The 17036-nt window shown below is 40.8% G+C and overlaps 2 protein-coding genes and 1 non-coding gene across 4 annotated transcripts; 1 reads left to right on the forward strand and 2 right to left on the reverse strand.

The window, feature by feature from the left end:
- Positions 1–704: 704 nt before the first annotated feature.
- Positions 705–776, forward strand: Trnat-cgu (transfer RNA threonine (anticodon CGU)). Its single transcript has one exon. It is a non-coding gene; the product is annotated as a tRNA-Thr (tRNA).
- A 7687-nt stretch (positions 777–8463) lies between these two features.
- Positions 8464–12326, reverse strand: LOC125939674 (uncharacterized). 2 transcript variants are annotated; one of them, XM_049659801.1, is made up of 5 exons: positions 12221–12326; positions 11172–11374; positions 10809–10968; positions 8816–8953; positions 8464–8581 (listed from the first exon to the last, which is right to left on the reverse strand). In XM_049659801.1, exons 1-5 carry the CDS (start codon positions 12324–12326, stop codon positions 8571–8573), a joined length of 618 nt encoding a protein of 205 aa, XP_049515758.1. In that variant the 3' UTR covers positions 8464–8570. The 2 variants fall into 2 exon arrangements, with proteins under 2 accessions (XP_049515758.1, XP_049515757.1); XM_049659800.1 differs by having other exon boundaries at positions 8487–8953.
- A 104-nt stretch (positions 12327–12430) lies between these two features.
- On the reverse strand, positions 12431–14105 carry LOC119435330 (uncharacterized). Its single transcript, XM_049659802.1, has 4 exons — positions 13855–14105; positions 13573–13779; positions 13092–13154; positions 12431–12619 (listed from the first exon to the last, which is right to left on the reverse strand). The coding sequence occupies exons 1-4, from the start codon at positions 14042–14044 to the stop codon at positions 12543–12545; spliced, it is 537 nt and encodes a 178-aa protein (XP_049515759.1). The 5' UTR covers positions 14045–14105; the 3' UTR covers positions 12431–12542.
- Positions 14106–17036: the final 2931 nt, after the last annotated feature.

Consider the following 17036-nt stretch of genomic DNA (forward strand, 5'->3'; position numbering starts at 1 on the left):
TACACGCAGTTGTGTGTTCTATCTTATTTAACTGTTGCTAATAAGATGTTTATGTTTTCTCTCCCCCCAGCCTAAACTGACGTGGATTAAAACGCGGGATTCTTTTCAGAAGCACTCTCACTTAATTGTGGGCGCTTTGCCTCCGTAGCTTTCCCTTCATAGCCACAGAAAGTTTTACACGCACAGACACACGCATGTCGTCCTTGTCTGGTGTGTGCAGCTGTTGTGGTTATTATTGTACTCGAAGAAACGTGCAAAAAAAAAAAAGAAAAAAAAAAACAGAATGCACTGTTTTTTTTTGTTTTTTTTTTGTGTATGAAATAGTGTTCTGTTGTTGTTGAAGGTTTACAAATAATTTTGCCGCGCGCAGGCGCTACTCTAAAAAAAAAAAAAAAAAAAAAAAAAAAAAAAAAAAAAAAGCGAGGCGTTTCGCCATTGCCGTGTGATATCACGCGCAAGCCATTTCCAAGGTTTTGCACTTGCTCGCCACGTTACACCGCTCGACGAATCCCGTTTCATCACCAAAAAGAGAGGGCAAAGCAGGCACCAATCCTAACATACGCTGCAGTGATACGTTATCCGCTGCAAGTTGTCGTGAGCTGCAAGAAGTCGTAGTAAAAAAAAAAAAAAAAAAAAAAAAAAAAAAAAAAAAAAACACCGGCCTGCTTGTTTTCCTTTGGCACGGAAAGGTACGTGGCGTGTGTGCCGCTATAGCTCAGTGGTAGAGCACTGGTCTCGTAAACCAGGGGTCGTGAGTTCAAACCTCACTGGCGGCAGTGCTTTTTTTTTTTGTTGTCTTTATTCCTTTATTTTTTAAGTGCGTAGACAATCAAACGTAAATTCAATATTTAAAAATGCTAAATATTTGCTATAGCAATGAATAAACCTAGTAAACAGGGCAACTATAGTCCCCGATCGACATACCGTCTTCTGACACGCTCTAAGCGATGTGGCCGTATCACAGTGAAGACAGTGGCAGTTTTTGTAATGTTTCTTGGAATTGGGCAACACAGTCGAACCCTGACGTGCTGGTGATATTTGCATCACAGTCCAACACTGCCTGAAGCAGGGCAGTCATTGTGTTGTGCGGTGAAGTGACGGTACGGAACCATGCCAAGCGTACGATGCAGAGGACAAATTTACAAATTGATACCTTATTGCTAGATACGAAAAAATTAAATGAGATAACAACGGAAATGGAACGCTCACAAATATGGTATCTAATGCACTTTGTGTCATAGTTTTACTTTTCAGAAAATACCTGCAATGTCGTGCACGACGCGCACAAACATTTCATTGGGAAGGCCCTGCGTCCAGCTCTATGGCGCAGATTAGTAACAAAACATAAAAAAGGAGAAGAAAGAAAAGGTAATTGTTTTGCAAGGAAAAAACGAAGAAAAAAAACCGTTAATTTGGAAACTTTTTGTCCGATATTTTCGCTCTTTACGAACCAATTTGTCTTTCCGTCTAATATAAAGGCCGCACGTGTGAGGCCGCACGCGTGATTCAGTTACATAGCAAAGTTGGCAAAGTTAAGCTTTACGGAATTTTTAAAAATCGTTTGTGGCAGGTAGCATAATTCTTATCGTTGCGAAGCGGAAATGCTGAATTGCAAGAGGATCGTGTGTACAGTCGCTGGACAGAGGACTTCGTAAAACTGACTTGCTGGCACCTAATACAATGCGCTCTTTAGCGAGGTCTTGTTAGCTTGACGGATGCATGGTAGCGGTCATTATTTTCACAAATAAAGAAAACAACGCAATAATGTTGACTCCTAAAATAATTTAAAATGATTCTCACCATTTTTATCCACGTAATCACGAAAAACACCCTTGTGCTAAAATGCTACGTTATTACTGTTACCACGAAAAAAAAAAAAAAAAAAGCATGTGAAGCCACACGGTGATCCTGTTGCTGCGCTGTCACTCATTGTGCCGTACTAAGTAACTTCATTTTATTCGACCGATATTCGAAAAAGAAGTAAAATGTAGTTATGTATGCGTACAAGCGGTGAAATAGAGTCACAAAAATTAGTTACTTTAACTTCAGTGTACATGAATGCAGGCATTTTTATCACCAGTGCAAGAATAGAAGAAAATTGAGTTCCACAACAGCAGCGCCAACAGAATAAGCTGAACAATCTAGTACACTCTAGCTGAACGCAAGCCGAACACCTACAAAAAGCACCATGAATGTACCGGAAGAGAAACTGCGTTTTGCGCTCCTTTCATGTATAATAGGAATGTCCTGTGCATCTCGTGCAAAAACGTAACATTGGAGGGCAATATATCATTACCGAATTGCTCACAGCAAAGCGACGCCGAGTACACTTCAATACGCGCCGCCTTCCTCCATGCGCACCGCCGACCGTCCATCTACACTAACGTCATAGTTGAATTCCTTTCTCTATGCTAACGTGGTGAGGGTGCTGCCACGTATAGCCCGAACTCGCAGCCAATTGACGCTTTTCGCGGAGCAGTTTGTTCTAGAGAAACGAGATGGCCCTTTTGGCGGCGCGCCGCCGATAGCGCGGAGATTTGAACGCGCACTTGGACGATTTAGACGGATATTGACCCTTTTCGCGGAGCAGTTAGTAAGTAAGTAAGTGAGTGGTCCTGATACCTTTTGACGCAGGGCAGGCGTTTGTCAACGCCACAGGAGATGTAGAAAAACAAGAAAGGAAATAAAGTGAGGCGTATAAAGTAAAGAGAGGAAAAACATAAAACACAGTTCGTCACGTACAGTGCACTAGTAGTCACAGTCTTTGAGGCCGTCTGGTTGGCCCGGTTCACTGTTCACCAGTCGTCTCGGATATCACCAAAGCCAGCACAATCCGATTTTGCTTTAGAGAAACGAGATGGCGCTCACGGTGGCGCGCCATTAGAGTCACTGGAAAATTTATAGAGTATCGCATTTGTTTTCCGCGCGCCGCCGCCTGCCGCGGCCACCGGTGATTGGGGCGCACCTGTCCCGTCACAGTGACGTCAGTGGTTTACAGGGTGGTGATGCAGATTATAAAGGACAGACTGCAGGCATGGATGGAGAGCGAGGAGGTGCTGGGGGAACTACAAAATGGGTTCCGGAAACAAAGAAGGCTAGAAGATAATCTGTTCTCATTGACGTAGTGTATTGAAATAGCAGAAAAGGAACACAGGCCCCTATGGCTCGCATTTCTGGATATCAAGGGAGCCTATGACAGTGTAATCCAAAAGGATTTGTGGGACATACTGGGCACTCTAGATGTGGAAGATGGAGTAAGTAATCTTTTAAAAGATATCTATAAAAGTAATAAGGTGCTTATAAAATGTGAAAACAAGGTATCCGGGCCTATAGAGATACAGCAGGGGCTTAGGCATGGGTGCCCTGTGTCATCTCTGTTGTTCATGCTGTATTTACAAGGATTAGAGAAAAAATTAGAGAGGAGCGGACTTGGCTTCAACCTTTCCTTTTTCAAGCAAGGAGAATGGATTAAACAGTCATTACCAGGACTGATGTACGCGGATGACATTGTACTTATGGATGACAGCAAGGAAGACTTGCAGAGATTAATGGACATCTCTGGTAAAGAGGGAGATAGCTTAGGTTTGAAGTTTAGTAAAGAAAAATCGGCAGTCATGATTTTTAATGATAATCAGGGCAGCGAGCATAGGATACATGAGGTTACGCTGGAGGTGGTGGATAAGTACAAATATCTTGGAGTGTGGATAAACAATGGGGCTGAGTACCTAACGGAACATGAAAAATATGTAACGGCTAAAGGTAGCAGAAATGCAGCCGTGATGAAAAATAGGGCACTGTGGAATTACAATAGGTACGAAGTGGTGAGAGGGATTTGGAAAGGGGTGATGGTCCCTAGTTTGACTTTCGGCAACGCGGTCCTGTGCATGAGATCAGAGGTTCGAGCAAGGTTGGAAGTTAAGCAGCGAGGGGTAGGTAGACTGGCTCTGGGAGCACACGGAAATGCACCAAATCAGGGGGTACAGGGTGTCATGGGATGGACGTCATTTGAGGGCAGGGAAGCCAGCAGCAAGATAGAATTTGAGGAGCGATTGAGAGAAATGGCAGAAAAGCGGTGGGCAAGGAGAGTTTTCAGTTATTTGTACATGAGGAATGTTGACACAAAATGGAGGAATGATGACTCCTGATGAAAAATGACCAGAAAATTGTCAATCAAATATTTGGACTGCAGGAGGGGTGGAAACCAGGAAACAACGGTTAAGAAAAAGGTTAAAGAAACAGAGAGGGGTCTGTGGAAAACAGGGATACAGACGAAATCAGCACTGGGAATATACAGAACTTTCAAGCAAGAAATTGCCAAAGAAAATATCTGTGATAATTGTAGGGGAAGCTCTTTGTTGTTTGAAGCCAGGACGGGAGTATTGCGGACTAAGATGTACTTAGTCAAGTACCAAGTATAGACACGTTGTGCTGTGCGTGTGGAGAAGAAGAGGAAACGGCTGAACACCTCATACTTTTCTGTAAAGGCCTTAACCCTACAGTGCAAAGCAACGGGGCTGATTTTTTCAAAGCATTGGGGTTTAGGGACAGTGAAGGCAAATTAGACTTTAAGCGGGTAGAAATAGCGAAACGGAGGTTATCTGATTGGTGGATAAAATCAAGGCAGGGGTGAAATTTCACCCACCACAAAGTACAAAATATGTTAATAGCCATGGCTAGGTGGCGTATGCCACCGCCCGATGTAAAGGGTTCAGCCTCATCCATCCATCCATCCATCCATCCATCCATCCTTTTGCCGCCATATCCCTTCCAAGCCCTTTCAGTTGGCATGTCGAACCCGTAGCGTACGCACCGCGCACGGGGAGCTCTTGGCCGTTTCGTTCAACGCTTGCGCTGCGCTTGCGAAAACAGTAGTCAGAAATAACCCATCATCATGCCTGCCCAATGGGCAACGAAAGTCCGGTGGACATCCACTGGTCAGCCAGTTTTGGACATATGGATGTCCGTCGGAGATCCACAGAAATCCACCGGATGTACTACGGACGTCCATAGGACGCTTATGCGCAAGAAAATTGGCAGTCCGTCGTACGTCCGACGGCTGCCAGAACCGTACATTCGGACGTTACAGGGACATGCAAAATCATGCAGTTGGGCCTTTTAGTACATCCATCGGACATCCCCAGGAACACAGTTATTGAAACTTGGGGATGTTCATAGGACATGCTTTGTTTTAATTGCTTTAGCAGAGGTTTATATACAGGGTGTTTCATTTTAGCTGCACCAATTTTCTTTTTAATTGCATGTGGCAGATAGCACAATTATAATCCTTGATCTAAACTACTTGATGAGACGGCCATTACTTCCACGAGAAATCAAAATGCCTAATTCAATAATTAACCTAATTACACTAATTACCTTTTAAATTATTTTACGGCACATCTTTCAATCTACGAATTATAGCTGCTGAGTTCGCAAGGCGTATCTACTTTGCAAATTATTATCTTGAAACTGGTTCAGTCCTGAGAATTCGTTCCAAGTGGATACGCCTTGTGAACCCAGCGGCTATAATTTGTAGATTGAAAGATGCGCTGTAAAATAATTAATTAAAGTTAATTAGCGTAATTATGTTTATTTTTGAGTGAGGCGATTTGATTTCTCGTGGAAATAAAGGCCGCCTCATCGAGTAGTTTAGATTAAGATTAGAATTGTGTTATCTGCCACAGGCAATTTTTAAAAACTTGGTGCAGCTAAAATGAAACACCCTCTGTATAGTTTGCACCACACCATATTGCACCCTTTTGTACCTGCCTGGATTAATACTGTTGCAGCATTCATTTGGCTGACTTCTCTTACAATTTACATATGTTGCAACTAAGATATTACAGGCAAAAAAAGTGTCACAGTATATGAGGCAGTGATCTATATATATTTTTTTTCATTGCAATGCACTTTTCTAATATGAACAAACACTTTCTTGACACGAAATTACATACACAATGACGATCACCATCAACCTCAATAATTACTTCAGTTAACTTAGTTATCACAGTACACTGATGTCCAGCTTTTTAATTTTAAATCTGGGAACCTACATTGAATTGGTAGACGTTTTGTAACATGAATACAAACTTTATTAACACAATATCTGTAAAATGATTTCAGTTAAGAACAATATCATATGCACAATGACAATCAGAGCAGTAGCTTGCTTTGCTATCACAGAAAGCTACACACATGTTTCTTATATTAAAGAATAGGAACTTCCATCAAAATGGTACTGTACAGCCATGACATCTTCACAGCACTAAAGCAAAACCGGCAAAGACTAGCCACACTACATCCAAAATATTACAAAAATCAGTCCGTTTAAGTGTCAACCATACCTGACAAGACTACATCTCAAAGAACATGTGCACGTAGTATATTTGTCTACCACTAGCTGTAGCACTTGTATACTGCAGATACAGCTGAACATTATACAAACAAAAAGATGAGATTATTGTCATATCACAAATATGTATCAGCACTAACTTAAATGTTTTGACTAGATGACAACGTACATGTGAGCACTAGGGTATTTAACATATTCCAACAAGGTCACTAAGTGCGAACTAGCTGCGCAACCTGTTACTCGGACTTTTGATAAGTCATGAAATGCTGTACAAGAATAGAATCGAGATGCATTACCACCACAAGCACTTGTGTTGTCACTTGATAACTTAGCAAATATTAAGTGTACATTATGACCGAACAACACGAAAACATCGAATAACTCCTTATGGTTGGCTTTGCATTCAGATTTTTTAAGGCAAGCCTGAAGCAGGGAATACAGAATGCTATACTATGTCCAGAAACCAAACTAGTTTACTAAGCTGGAGCAAAAACATTGAAAAGTTAGCTCCTGAGGTTACAAAGTTGGCTAATGAGTAATACTGATTCTTGCTTCTCTGTCATGTTCAGGAAATTTTTAATGAAGCATCAGTCGCTGAACTATATGAAAAGCTTAATTTAAACATCTAAAAAGTACAATGTGCAACTATATGGCAAGCAGCAACCGTTGATTTGACTTATATTGATGACATCAGTATTTTGAGTATTCTTGGAAGCATCCGGGGGCAGTTAATTTGTACCTGTGTAGCATCATTTCACGTGTTTGTTTTTTGTAAAAATGCAGTAGTTTCAATACACTTTGAGAGGAGCCCGCACAATTGGGCTGGTTGCAGATGAAAAACAAATTGAATGCTTTCACAAGAACTGGAAATAAACACTACAATAGGGAGCAATACACAAAATAATACAATACTAGTAAGGGCACAGACGGTACTTCAGTTGACAGATTGCACAAGCCGTGGATTTCGGCCAAATTTTGGCAATGTAAGCTATGATACATTCGTTTATTGTAACAAAGATTAGACAGAAAAAGAAATGACAAATTACCCTCCTTAAAATAGCTTAACAAGCAACCTGAATGCTGACTGTAGTTTTGCTCATACCAGTCACTTGCTCTGCAAGCACAAATGACAAACAGGAAGCATAAAAGCTGCATAAACCTAAAAGGCACAGTTGATGACAAAAAAAGCACATGGCCTCAAATATTTTGACACTGAGACATAAGTTAAAAATTAAAGAAACATATTGTGGTCAACTTCTACTGAATTGCTGAAAATGCAGAGGTACCTAATACGAAAAAATGAAACTTAATAAGAAACCTGAATGCTTTGTACTTTTGCACATACATGATTACAGAACTAGAAGTGTGCTGGCTCCTTGATCTGCACACACAAAAGGAAAACATGAATTCTAAAAGCTGAAAACATTCCGACACTGACACACAACTTAAAAGTAAAAGAAGCAAACATACCATGGTCAGCCTCTACCAGAACTGTTGAAAATACAGATATGCCTAAATTACCGAACTGCAGAAAAAAAAGATACATCAAAAGTGCCATAGCAGTGAAACCGAACAAGAATTAACTATGGCTTTACAATTTGAGTAAGTGGGAGGCTTCTGATGAATTTCAAGCTTTGTCAACAACACCAATGTGACTGTTTCATACTTATGTGCTTAGCATGGCAAGGGTATATATCTCATACTAAAACTATTGTGCAAAACGAAGGGACAGGACTGGAGTGAGAAAACAAAACACCACATTGAGCGCTCGGTGTTTTGTTTTCTCGCTCCAGCCCTGTCCCTTTGTTGCCTTCGGCAATAGCTTTAGTATATCTAACCAACCACAGAATTTTGCTCAAGTCACTAACAATTAGGTAAAAAGCAGATAGTGAAACTGCCAGTAAAAACACTAAGACACCATTACTTCCAGTAAGCTATAAATGGGCCAAATGCCCCTCAGATGAAAAAAGTGCTGGACAAGTGGCTGAAAAAACATACCACATCCCAGCAGTAGGAGTGCACATCAGTTCTTAGAAAAATAAAGGTATGGGACCTAGAGCTCATCAGCAGTTATTAATAAATACAAAACACACAGAACGTCAACTTCTGCCAGTCAGTTGTACAGAGGTGTCTAGAAGTTGGCGGCACCAAACTAAAGCGGCAACCTGTAGAGGCTTTCTCGGAGAGGAAGATGGAGCTAGAGTTGGGCAAACCCCTTCACTCAGTTGGAATCTGAAACACCAAAGATTTCAGGTTTAAGACCACTGTAAGTACAGCAAGATTCTACCGAGACTGAATCACAAAATTATGCAGTTTGTACAGCATGCTTGGTGGATGAAAGTGAATGATAATGATTTTACATCCTCATCCCAATGCTTCCCTTGGTGCGACCTCGAGGTATGCCTACAAGACAAGCACTTATGACTGTTGGACTTTTACTATGAATTATGTTTTCAAATAAATCACCTGATGTCTGCTGTGGTTCCCAGTGCTCAGGCGTCTTGGGCGCCTTCGCAAGGAGGCGCTCCGGTGCGTGGCGTAACCATGACTTAATAGCCTCTTCAACATCTGCTGCAGTGCCTTTTGGAGCTTTGCGTGCAGCATCTGAAATTGTTTTTCAACATTTACTAAAATTGCCAAAGTAAATCAGGCTATTAATGGCATCTTGGAATGCTGTCTCTCAAACCCCAAAATACAATGAAAGACAATAAGGTGTTCCGTAGTGCACATTAGAAATTATTTTTTTCAAAAGAATAACTTTGGTCACTGCTAGTCCCTCATTCGTGTTTGTGCCCTCATTTAATTTTCCTTCCAAATTAACTTAGAAAATACACATCAAAAACTCATCAGCAAACCTTTACAAAATGTAACTGCACAGTTCATTTAGACGTAACTTGAATTCCTTGTGTACCTGCACATACAAAGAATTAAATCTGTGGTGCATCTCGCTGAGCGGCTTCATTTGGCATGGTCGCAGCAGTGGGCAGCAATGGCTTTGAAGTTCCCGTTTTCAAGGTTACTCAGCACATCCACAAAATCATATGGGGGTAATTTAATAAAGTTATGCAAGTGGTAAAAAAAAGCTCGTAATCAATCCTAGATCTGGGCAGTGCCACCACAATCTATTTGAGCACTAATGCAATGACAGGGCTGTAATCTTTTCCACTACACATGTAATATCTACTTTAATTTTCTCACTCTTCCATCCCTGTGCAAAAATTCTGATGCCGGTTCAATAGTATTTTAGTAATCAATTACTTGTTACCATACTGTGAGATTTTACACAAACTTTAGTAAAGAGCTGCTGTTCAAAGAATCGCTTCAGATCGAGCTACGTTGCTTAACTGGCCTTTATACCTACCAAAACTGAAAAATTTCTGAGTTGCTTTTTCCTTAATCTGTTTGCTGGCAACATGTATGCAAATCACTATTACTAAGCTACATTCTTAGTTTGAATGTTGCAAGGTCCAGCAATTTATCAAGTATTTTACACAGTAACCAAAGAGTACCACAAACTTCACACTGACAATATGCAGTGGTTATGTGTAGTGCCCATGCTGCATTGTTCGCTGTCCTTTGTGTGCTATTTCCAGTCTTAGGAAAGTGTACCAACTCACCTAACTTTCGATTCTTGTGAGAGAATTTTATATACCACATTGCTTTGTGTATGGTCACAAAAATGATCAAAGTACTTTACCGATATATCTTTTTACTCATGGCTAATAATCTGCATGCAGTATGGGCACATTCTACACTTTTGTTGCGCCGCCATACTTTTGACTTACACAAACCATTAGAGGAGGCTGTGCAGTGCTACGTCAGCCATGCAACTTCTAATGGTTTGCTCAGTGCAACTATTTTTCATGACACACAGGCAGAATAAACTTTGAAGTAAGCTCCCTTGTTACTTTCAAGGATTTTTTGCAAAAGAGATTTTGACCTCCGATACACAGATGCTATTTATCAGCTATAGTCGGATACAACATAATTCTGCAGTGAAGCGCTGCCCACGCCCTCATAACCGCCAGCCACTGTTTCATTGCCAGGCTGCAAATAGCTAATATTTCAAGCTTTCCCTGTTACCTAAAAAGGTGGTAACAAAAAAAATACAGCGCGTAATTTTATACGTTTTCACTAGTCTATTATAGTGGAACATACAAGTACGACAAGTACAAGTCGTTTCAAGTATGACACCATTTTGAAAAGGCCGCATAACGATTTTGTTCGCTTCTGTGATAGTGCTGCAGGAAAAATGGTAGCACTATTTAGACAAAAAGTTGGTTGTGTTTTTGGCAAGTTGTTCTGAAAAAAAAAATACAGTAAATTGTAAATACTTGTGGCATTTTACTGCAAATAATGTAAAATGCCAACCATGATTAGTTCCCAGTAGAGCGTATGCCTTATGTCGCTAAAAAAAGAATTTTAAACCACAATAAACAACTGTAAGTTTTTGTCATACCTGCTACTGCTTTGGCAATATTTAGGGCTGAAAAGCTATGCTTCCCCTTCCGACCAAGCCAAGAAAATTGTGCAGCAAGCTCGTCAGTCAAACAGTATCCAAGAATTCTTTTCGTCGCCCAGTTTGCGTCTTTCCCGCCAAGCTGCATAAATTCACGAACCTGCAGGGAGATCACAAAAAGCATGTGTTAGACGCATGTACATAGTGTGCAAGGTGTAGAAATGAGTAAAGAAAGTTATGGGCAAATTCAGCCCCACAAATAATTAACATATTTATACTGCAAGCAGTGCTCTCGTAAACATCTTGCCTGGAACAAAGCCTATATAGAGCCATATAAAAATACAAAAACAATCCATAGCATACCAAAGTACTGGTGGTTTCACGTGTCAGCTTTGCATCAAAATCAAGCAGCTCTTGCAGGCAATTGAACGGTTGATTGACTAGTGGTGTGCATGTTGTCACTGCTGCGGATGGTAGCATTTCACAAAGTTTGTTGATACTCTCTGCTTGTTGCTGTAGCATAAAGCGTATAGTGTTGAGGAGACGCAGCATATGCTGGAGTACATCTGCAAAATAATAATAATAATAACTGCACAATGTGTAACCTTGGAGGTCACAGTAGCCAACAATAAAGAAATATATACCGGGTGTTTCAGCAAACATTTAAAAAAATTTTTAAAGGTTGCCTGCGGCAGATAGCACAATTCAAGTTCATGAGCTTGTCCACTCGAAGAGGTGGACATTACTAGCACAAAAAAATTGATATGCATAATCGACTAATTAAAAAAATCACTAATTCAGTTTTCAACTAATTACCGTACGGCCCCCATATTGCAATTTACAAATTCTAGCTGTGCAGTTAACTAGGCGGATCTACTTGGAACGAATTCTCAGGATGACGGCAGTTTCGAAATATTAATTCCCAAACTTTGTGGAGAAATGCATTGGCATTCCAGTTACTTTTGTGCTTCATGTGTAAAATGATGTTTTGTTCAGAAAGTAACTGGAATGCCAATGCATTTCTCCGCAAAGTTTGGGAATTAATATTTCGAAACTGCCGTCATCCTGAGAATTTGTTCCAAATGGATCTTCCTTGTGAACTGCACAGCTGGAATTTGTAAATTGCAGTACGGGGACCATAAGGTAATTAGTTAAAACTTGATTAGTGATTTTTTGTTAATTAGCCGATTATGCATTTCATTTTTGTTCAAGTAATGTCCGCCTCTTCAAGCAGACCAGCTCGTAAATTAGAACTGTGCTATCTGCCACAGGCAACCTTTAAAAAGTTTTGAGTGTTCTCTGAAACACCCTGTGTACATGTGCCATTCTAAAATAACTCCCAAGTGATCGTTACGCTTATGAAATCAATTTGCGAAAGAATTTATAAAAGCCATAATTTTAAATCTGCATACACTGGTCACTGCCATGTTCAGTAGGTGCGCTTTGTGGCTTCTCCACTTCCACTGGTTGACCTGGAAAGCATAAATGTAATAAATTAGCATTACAGGATAATCTCATTGGTCAGAATTGCATACAAAGGACTTGGTTTCTGAAATGTTGTCTCCTTTGTTTGCATTACCTGTAAACAATAATTGCAGTTGTGCCCACATATGTGAGACGGATCTGGCATTAGCTAAGAGTGCTTAGAAACTATGGTAAACCACTCAGAAACCCAAGCCCTTTTCACAGTTACATTATTGATCAGCTAAATATTGACCTAAAATAAGAAATAGACTAGACTGTACTGTACTTGCCTGCATCAACAGTGTTATCACGCTCACTGCATGATGAATTTGAACGTGACAGCAAGCCTGAAATTATAAAAGGTGTTCAATGAGCAAAAAACAGTATTCTTCTGTATAGTTTTGATATGGAAGAGAAACTGAACCTGTTGAAATGAATGCTAATCATTGCCAATGAAGTACAAAAATACTGCTAGTCTCCTCGTTTTACCAAGTACAGAATTGTATTTCCAAGATCGATATGCCTTTCCTTTACATTTTGTTTCCAGTGTGCTTCCATACCAAATATGTCCCTACCATCTGGGATCTATACTAAAGCCACCTCATCTAGGAAGTTAAAACAGTGCAAAGTTGTGTTGTTCATTTTATTTACTGATTAACACCTGCTTCTGCAGGAAAAAACCCCCATGCCCAGATTGAATCACATTTATAACAACTTTACGTAGACCATGGCTCCAGACTTCTTTTGCACAGAAAGGATAGTTTGTATAAAAATAAATAGTGGCTGCATAGCTATGTAGAAAAATATGTGCTAACATACCTGTTCTTGGTATTTCTCTCTCACTGCCGGTAGCTCCACTTGACATTTGACTTGAAGTCAGGCCTAAAAAGTAACATGCATATTACACATTCAATCAAATGCCAGTGAGCACAGTGTACAATCAGATCCTATGCTTTTAAAAGTTTGTGTATATCCCAGATCTTTTACAATTGAACTGCACAGACCTTTCATAACTGAACCGATTTGCGAGTTAAAATTTACCCCTTTTTTCTATGTCATGGAGCTAAGATAGCATTGTTTCAATAGTGACATAAATGTTTCCACTTGCATTATATCTGGTGGTAACATATTCTAGCTTGAGCATTTCAGGAAAGTTAAGTGCCTGTCATCAGTGCATCTCACCACAAAATAATTGCAGAAAGCCATAAGCAAAGCACAAAAGGCCATACAAGAGACAAAAAGAAGAAGAAAAAACAAAAACAGGTGTATCTGTTAGGCAATGAAGATAACACAAAATTACCTTGAGGGAAATTTTTCGGAATGGCGGGGAGTGTCAGTGGACATGTCTTTGCAGTGGCCTCTTCTGTCCCACTCGCATTAGAGTCAGAGTCTGTCCAGTTCCGTGGTGGCCTTCGGCATCGCTTCCTTGGAACCACTTCAGAATCACTGCCCAGGTCAGAGTGGAACTGGCTACGGTTCAGATTTTTTCGTGCACTATCATAAGTACCTGTATAAAAAGTAAATAATGAGAACTAATCCTATGCTTTGCATGAGAAACCAGCTTGCTGAAACATGAACTTACCAAACAGTCCTTTGACAGCAATGTCAAAGCGTTTCCACGCCGCCTGCGGAGGAGTCTGTTTCTTCACCATTCTACTGGCTTTTTCAGCCTTTACATGGTCAGGCCAGCGGCACTGCCTATCCGACACCCACGAAACTGGCACAACTTCAACTTCTTTTGACTTCACAAATTCGACAATGGCATAACTCATCTAAAGTAGAAAGAAATAAAATGCACTATCAACATCCAAAGTTTACATCAGGTACATACATACATACTATACATGGGCCGAAATATTTTCACCTTATTAGCCAGTAGTAATATGTATGCCCGGATTCTGAATATAAGTGCACTTTTAAATGAACAAGCAAAAGTAAGATTTTCCCCAATATAGAGGAGCTGAGACAAACCTTGTCTTGCTTTCTCTGCAGAAGGGTGCAGACAGCATACATAATATATTTAAGATACATAAATACAGCTAGACATATTTTGTCAACTGAACCATATGCTAAATATGCTAAACTAAGTTTCACACATCACAATCAAGCAGTTGGTGAACAAAAATACAGACATTAAAATGATTGTGAAGCACACCAACCTTACATAAGCCATCTATTAACTCGGAGAAAAAAATCCCTGTCACAAATGGATCACTTAACATTCACTGTCAGACATGTTTCCTTTGCAATATGTAAAGTAGCCATCCAACAATAATTGTCGTGGACACAGTGAGCCCCCCGGAAATAAATGTTTGAGCAAAGGATATTGCTCATGTTAAACAGAAGCCAGCAAAAAAAATTGAAACATGGTATGAAACCTAAAACTCAAGTGCATAGCTTACACGCTGGGCTATCAAAACACTACATCACAATTGGAACTTTCCATGCGGCATACACAGCCCTTTTTACAACTATCAGCTTCAAAGTATTGACGCTGACTATTCACATGGGTCTACTGTTACAAAGAACTCCTAATGATTAATTAGGCAGAGTACAGCTCGCAACACAACGACCTCTAGGTATGCCTGTATTGTTTACAGTGTTTCAGTAAAGTTGAAGGTATCTTGCAGTTATATTAGGTTGAATACCAAGTGTGTAAATATTATGGACCAGTACTGTACCATTATCTACACATTTTCTAAAACTTGCAATTACGGCTCACAGATAAACAAAAACTGTGGGGCCACTTACCTCACAGAAATAAAATGGTTACTCCCCAATGTTTCCTTAAAGCAGCTCTCAGTGTGGAAAGCTGGACACTTCTCTGCACTATTTGTCGAATGTCACTGAATGTCATGAACTTGTAGCAGCCGCAAAGATTCCAATTCAAACACATCCACAAGCATTATGGTGCTCCCATAATTTTTGTGCCAAAGCACTAACACTCATGAACACAGCTTCACAAACAAGGCTTCACACTACCAGAATGACAAGAAAGCTTGGAAAAACCCTAACTAACAGTATGCCCTTCCGGCATGACAACGTGCTGCCCCTTCCATGACAGCATGACCATTTTCTGGACATTACTTATGGGCCATACTTTAAGTGCCGAAAGGTGTGACACAACAAAAATTTGAAGTCTTGAGGACTCGAAAGGCTGCTTATACATGTCTTCCTTGTGAAGAAATTCTTGGCCAATAATGCACAATTCATTCGTAGAACTCATGGTGGCAATATTCTTAACAACAATTATGTGCTCGCCTTGCATGCAGCAACTGTCCTTCTCATCCAAGCTCAGCACAAAATTGTCAAATCTCAGAGTTTTATAGCACGGAAGGCTGCATGAGGGCAGGAGTGGACCATTGTCATGGGAGTGACAAGCTGACTCGATATCTTCTCTGGGGCGCTCTTTGGAAGTGCTTGATAGCAACTCTGCTATTCTGTTTCCGAGTTGTTGCAGTGGCTTTCCATGCCTCCGAAGGTGCTTCTTTAGCTGTCTCATATTATTCTCGAAAGGAAAAGCACTGAAGCAGTCAAGAGCACCATGGTGTTTTACATCATCTGGCAAGTGCAACAAACAATGAACATTAAAAGACATATGTTCTTCTCCATACAAATTTCCATAACCAGCCACAAAATGCTTCAGTAATTCCCCTGCGTAGTCAGCATGATGAATGCATAACTGCCTATTAACCAGTATTTAGAGTGCGGCACGAAGAAGCAAGAAATTTTGATAGAGGTCATCTGCAAGAGTGAGGTTGAGCAGAAGTGGTCCGGTGTAGAACAAGAACAGTCTGAATTCCACAGCCTTCCAACGATCTAACTCGTCGAGGCCCCTCGGTTTACGTGCAAACTCACACGGAATGTAAGGCCGCAAGGCACTGCTTTGTTCATGAAAATTACGGCGCTGAAGCGGCCCGAGACGAACATGCAAAGGACCTGTAACCCATAGGGAGAGCAGCTTCCTGACAACACCTAGAAGAACCACATGCATGTAATCCAATGGCACATCGCGCACAGTATCAAGAGGTAACTCGAGAAGAATGGATGTTCCTCTGTGGTGCTCAAGATCATACTGCTGCCTGAAGCTGATATCTGTACGAAGGGAGCAGTTTGCATCAAGGAATACAACCTTGCCTCCAATGTATGCACCCTCAACTGTGCATTTTGGACAACCACTATACCAACTGTGGCCTTTTGTCATCATTATGAACGACCGTGCAGGTGCGTCACAAACAATTGCCTTCAGTTGGACCTGAATTAGTTGATCACAGACAGTTAGACCATGAGACATCAAGTGCTGGAGCTCATCGACAAAAGGTCGCAAGAAGTCATTTGAAGAATGTGGCTTTGATGGCCCTGCAAATGCTCCAACAACAAATGGCGCAGTGCGACCATCCCCAGAAAAGCTAGCCTGGCATTGTATGGGCCACAGCTGCATCTTAGAACTTTTCGCAAGTGGCAGACCATCCACATTCACTGTGAGAGAAACAACATCTGGAATGGTTTTCACAAACCTCAATGAATGTTTTAGTCCGGCTGCAAGGCCGAAGTGACAATAGTCACCTGGGCTCAAAGCCGTTACGGCATACTTATTTTTTCGTCGTGGAGTTTTCAGGAGTGTCCGCGCGTCATCTGGGATATCAAGTGCATAAAGGCTGCCATGACGTTTGAGCAGCTGTAGCAAGTCTGTTAGCGCATTTCTCCTTATGTTGTTCTCAACTGCCCACCTTCTAAGGCCCTCTTGAAAATTCTCTTCTGGAG

The sequence above is a fragment of the Dermacentor silvarum genome, unplaced genomic scaffold, assembly GCF_013339745.2.
Source record: "Dermacentor silvarum isolate Dsil-2018 unplaced genomic scaffold, BIME_Dsil_1.4 Seq633, whole genome shotgun sequence".
NCBI classification, from domain to species: Eukaryota; Metazoa; Arthropoda; class Arachnida; order Ixodida; family Ixodidae; genus Dermacentor; species Dermacentor silvarum.

Excerpts from the sequence above, each read along its gene's own strand:
- LOC125939674 (XM_049659800.1), bottom strand. The coding sequence starts at position 12,326 with ATGAGATTATCCTGTAATGCTAATTTATTACATTTATGCTTTCCAGGT. Across the intron at positions 11,375-12,220 it reads TGAACATGGCAGTGACCAGT|ATGTACTCCAGCATATGCTG; the intron begins GTATGCAGATTT and ends ATTATTTTGCAG. Across the intron at positions 8,954-10,808 it reads TATTGCCAAAGCAGTAGCAG|ATGCTGCACGCAAAGCTCCA; the intron begins GTATGACAAAAA and ends AAACAATTTCAG.
- LOC119435330 (XM_049659802.1), bottom strand. The coding sequence starts at position 14,044 with ATGAGTTATGCCATTGTCGAATTTGTGAAGTCAAAAGAAGTTGAAGTT. Across the intron at positions 13,780-13,854 it reads TGCTGTCAAAGGACTGTTTG|GTACTTATGATAGTGCACGA; the intron begins GTAAGTTCATGT and ends CTTTTTATACAG. Across the intron at positions 13,155-13,572 it reads TCCGAAAAATTTCCCTCAAG|GCCTGACTTCAAGTCAAATG; the intron begins GTAATTTTGTGT and ends GTTACTTTTTAG.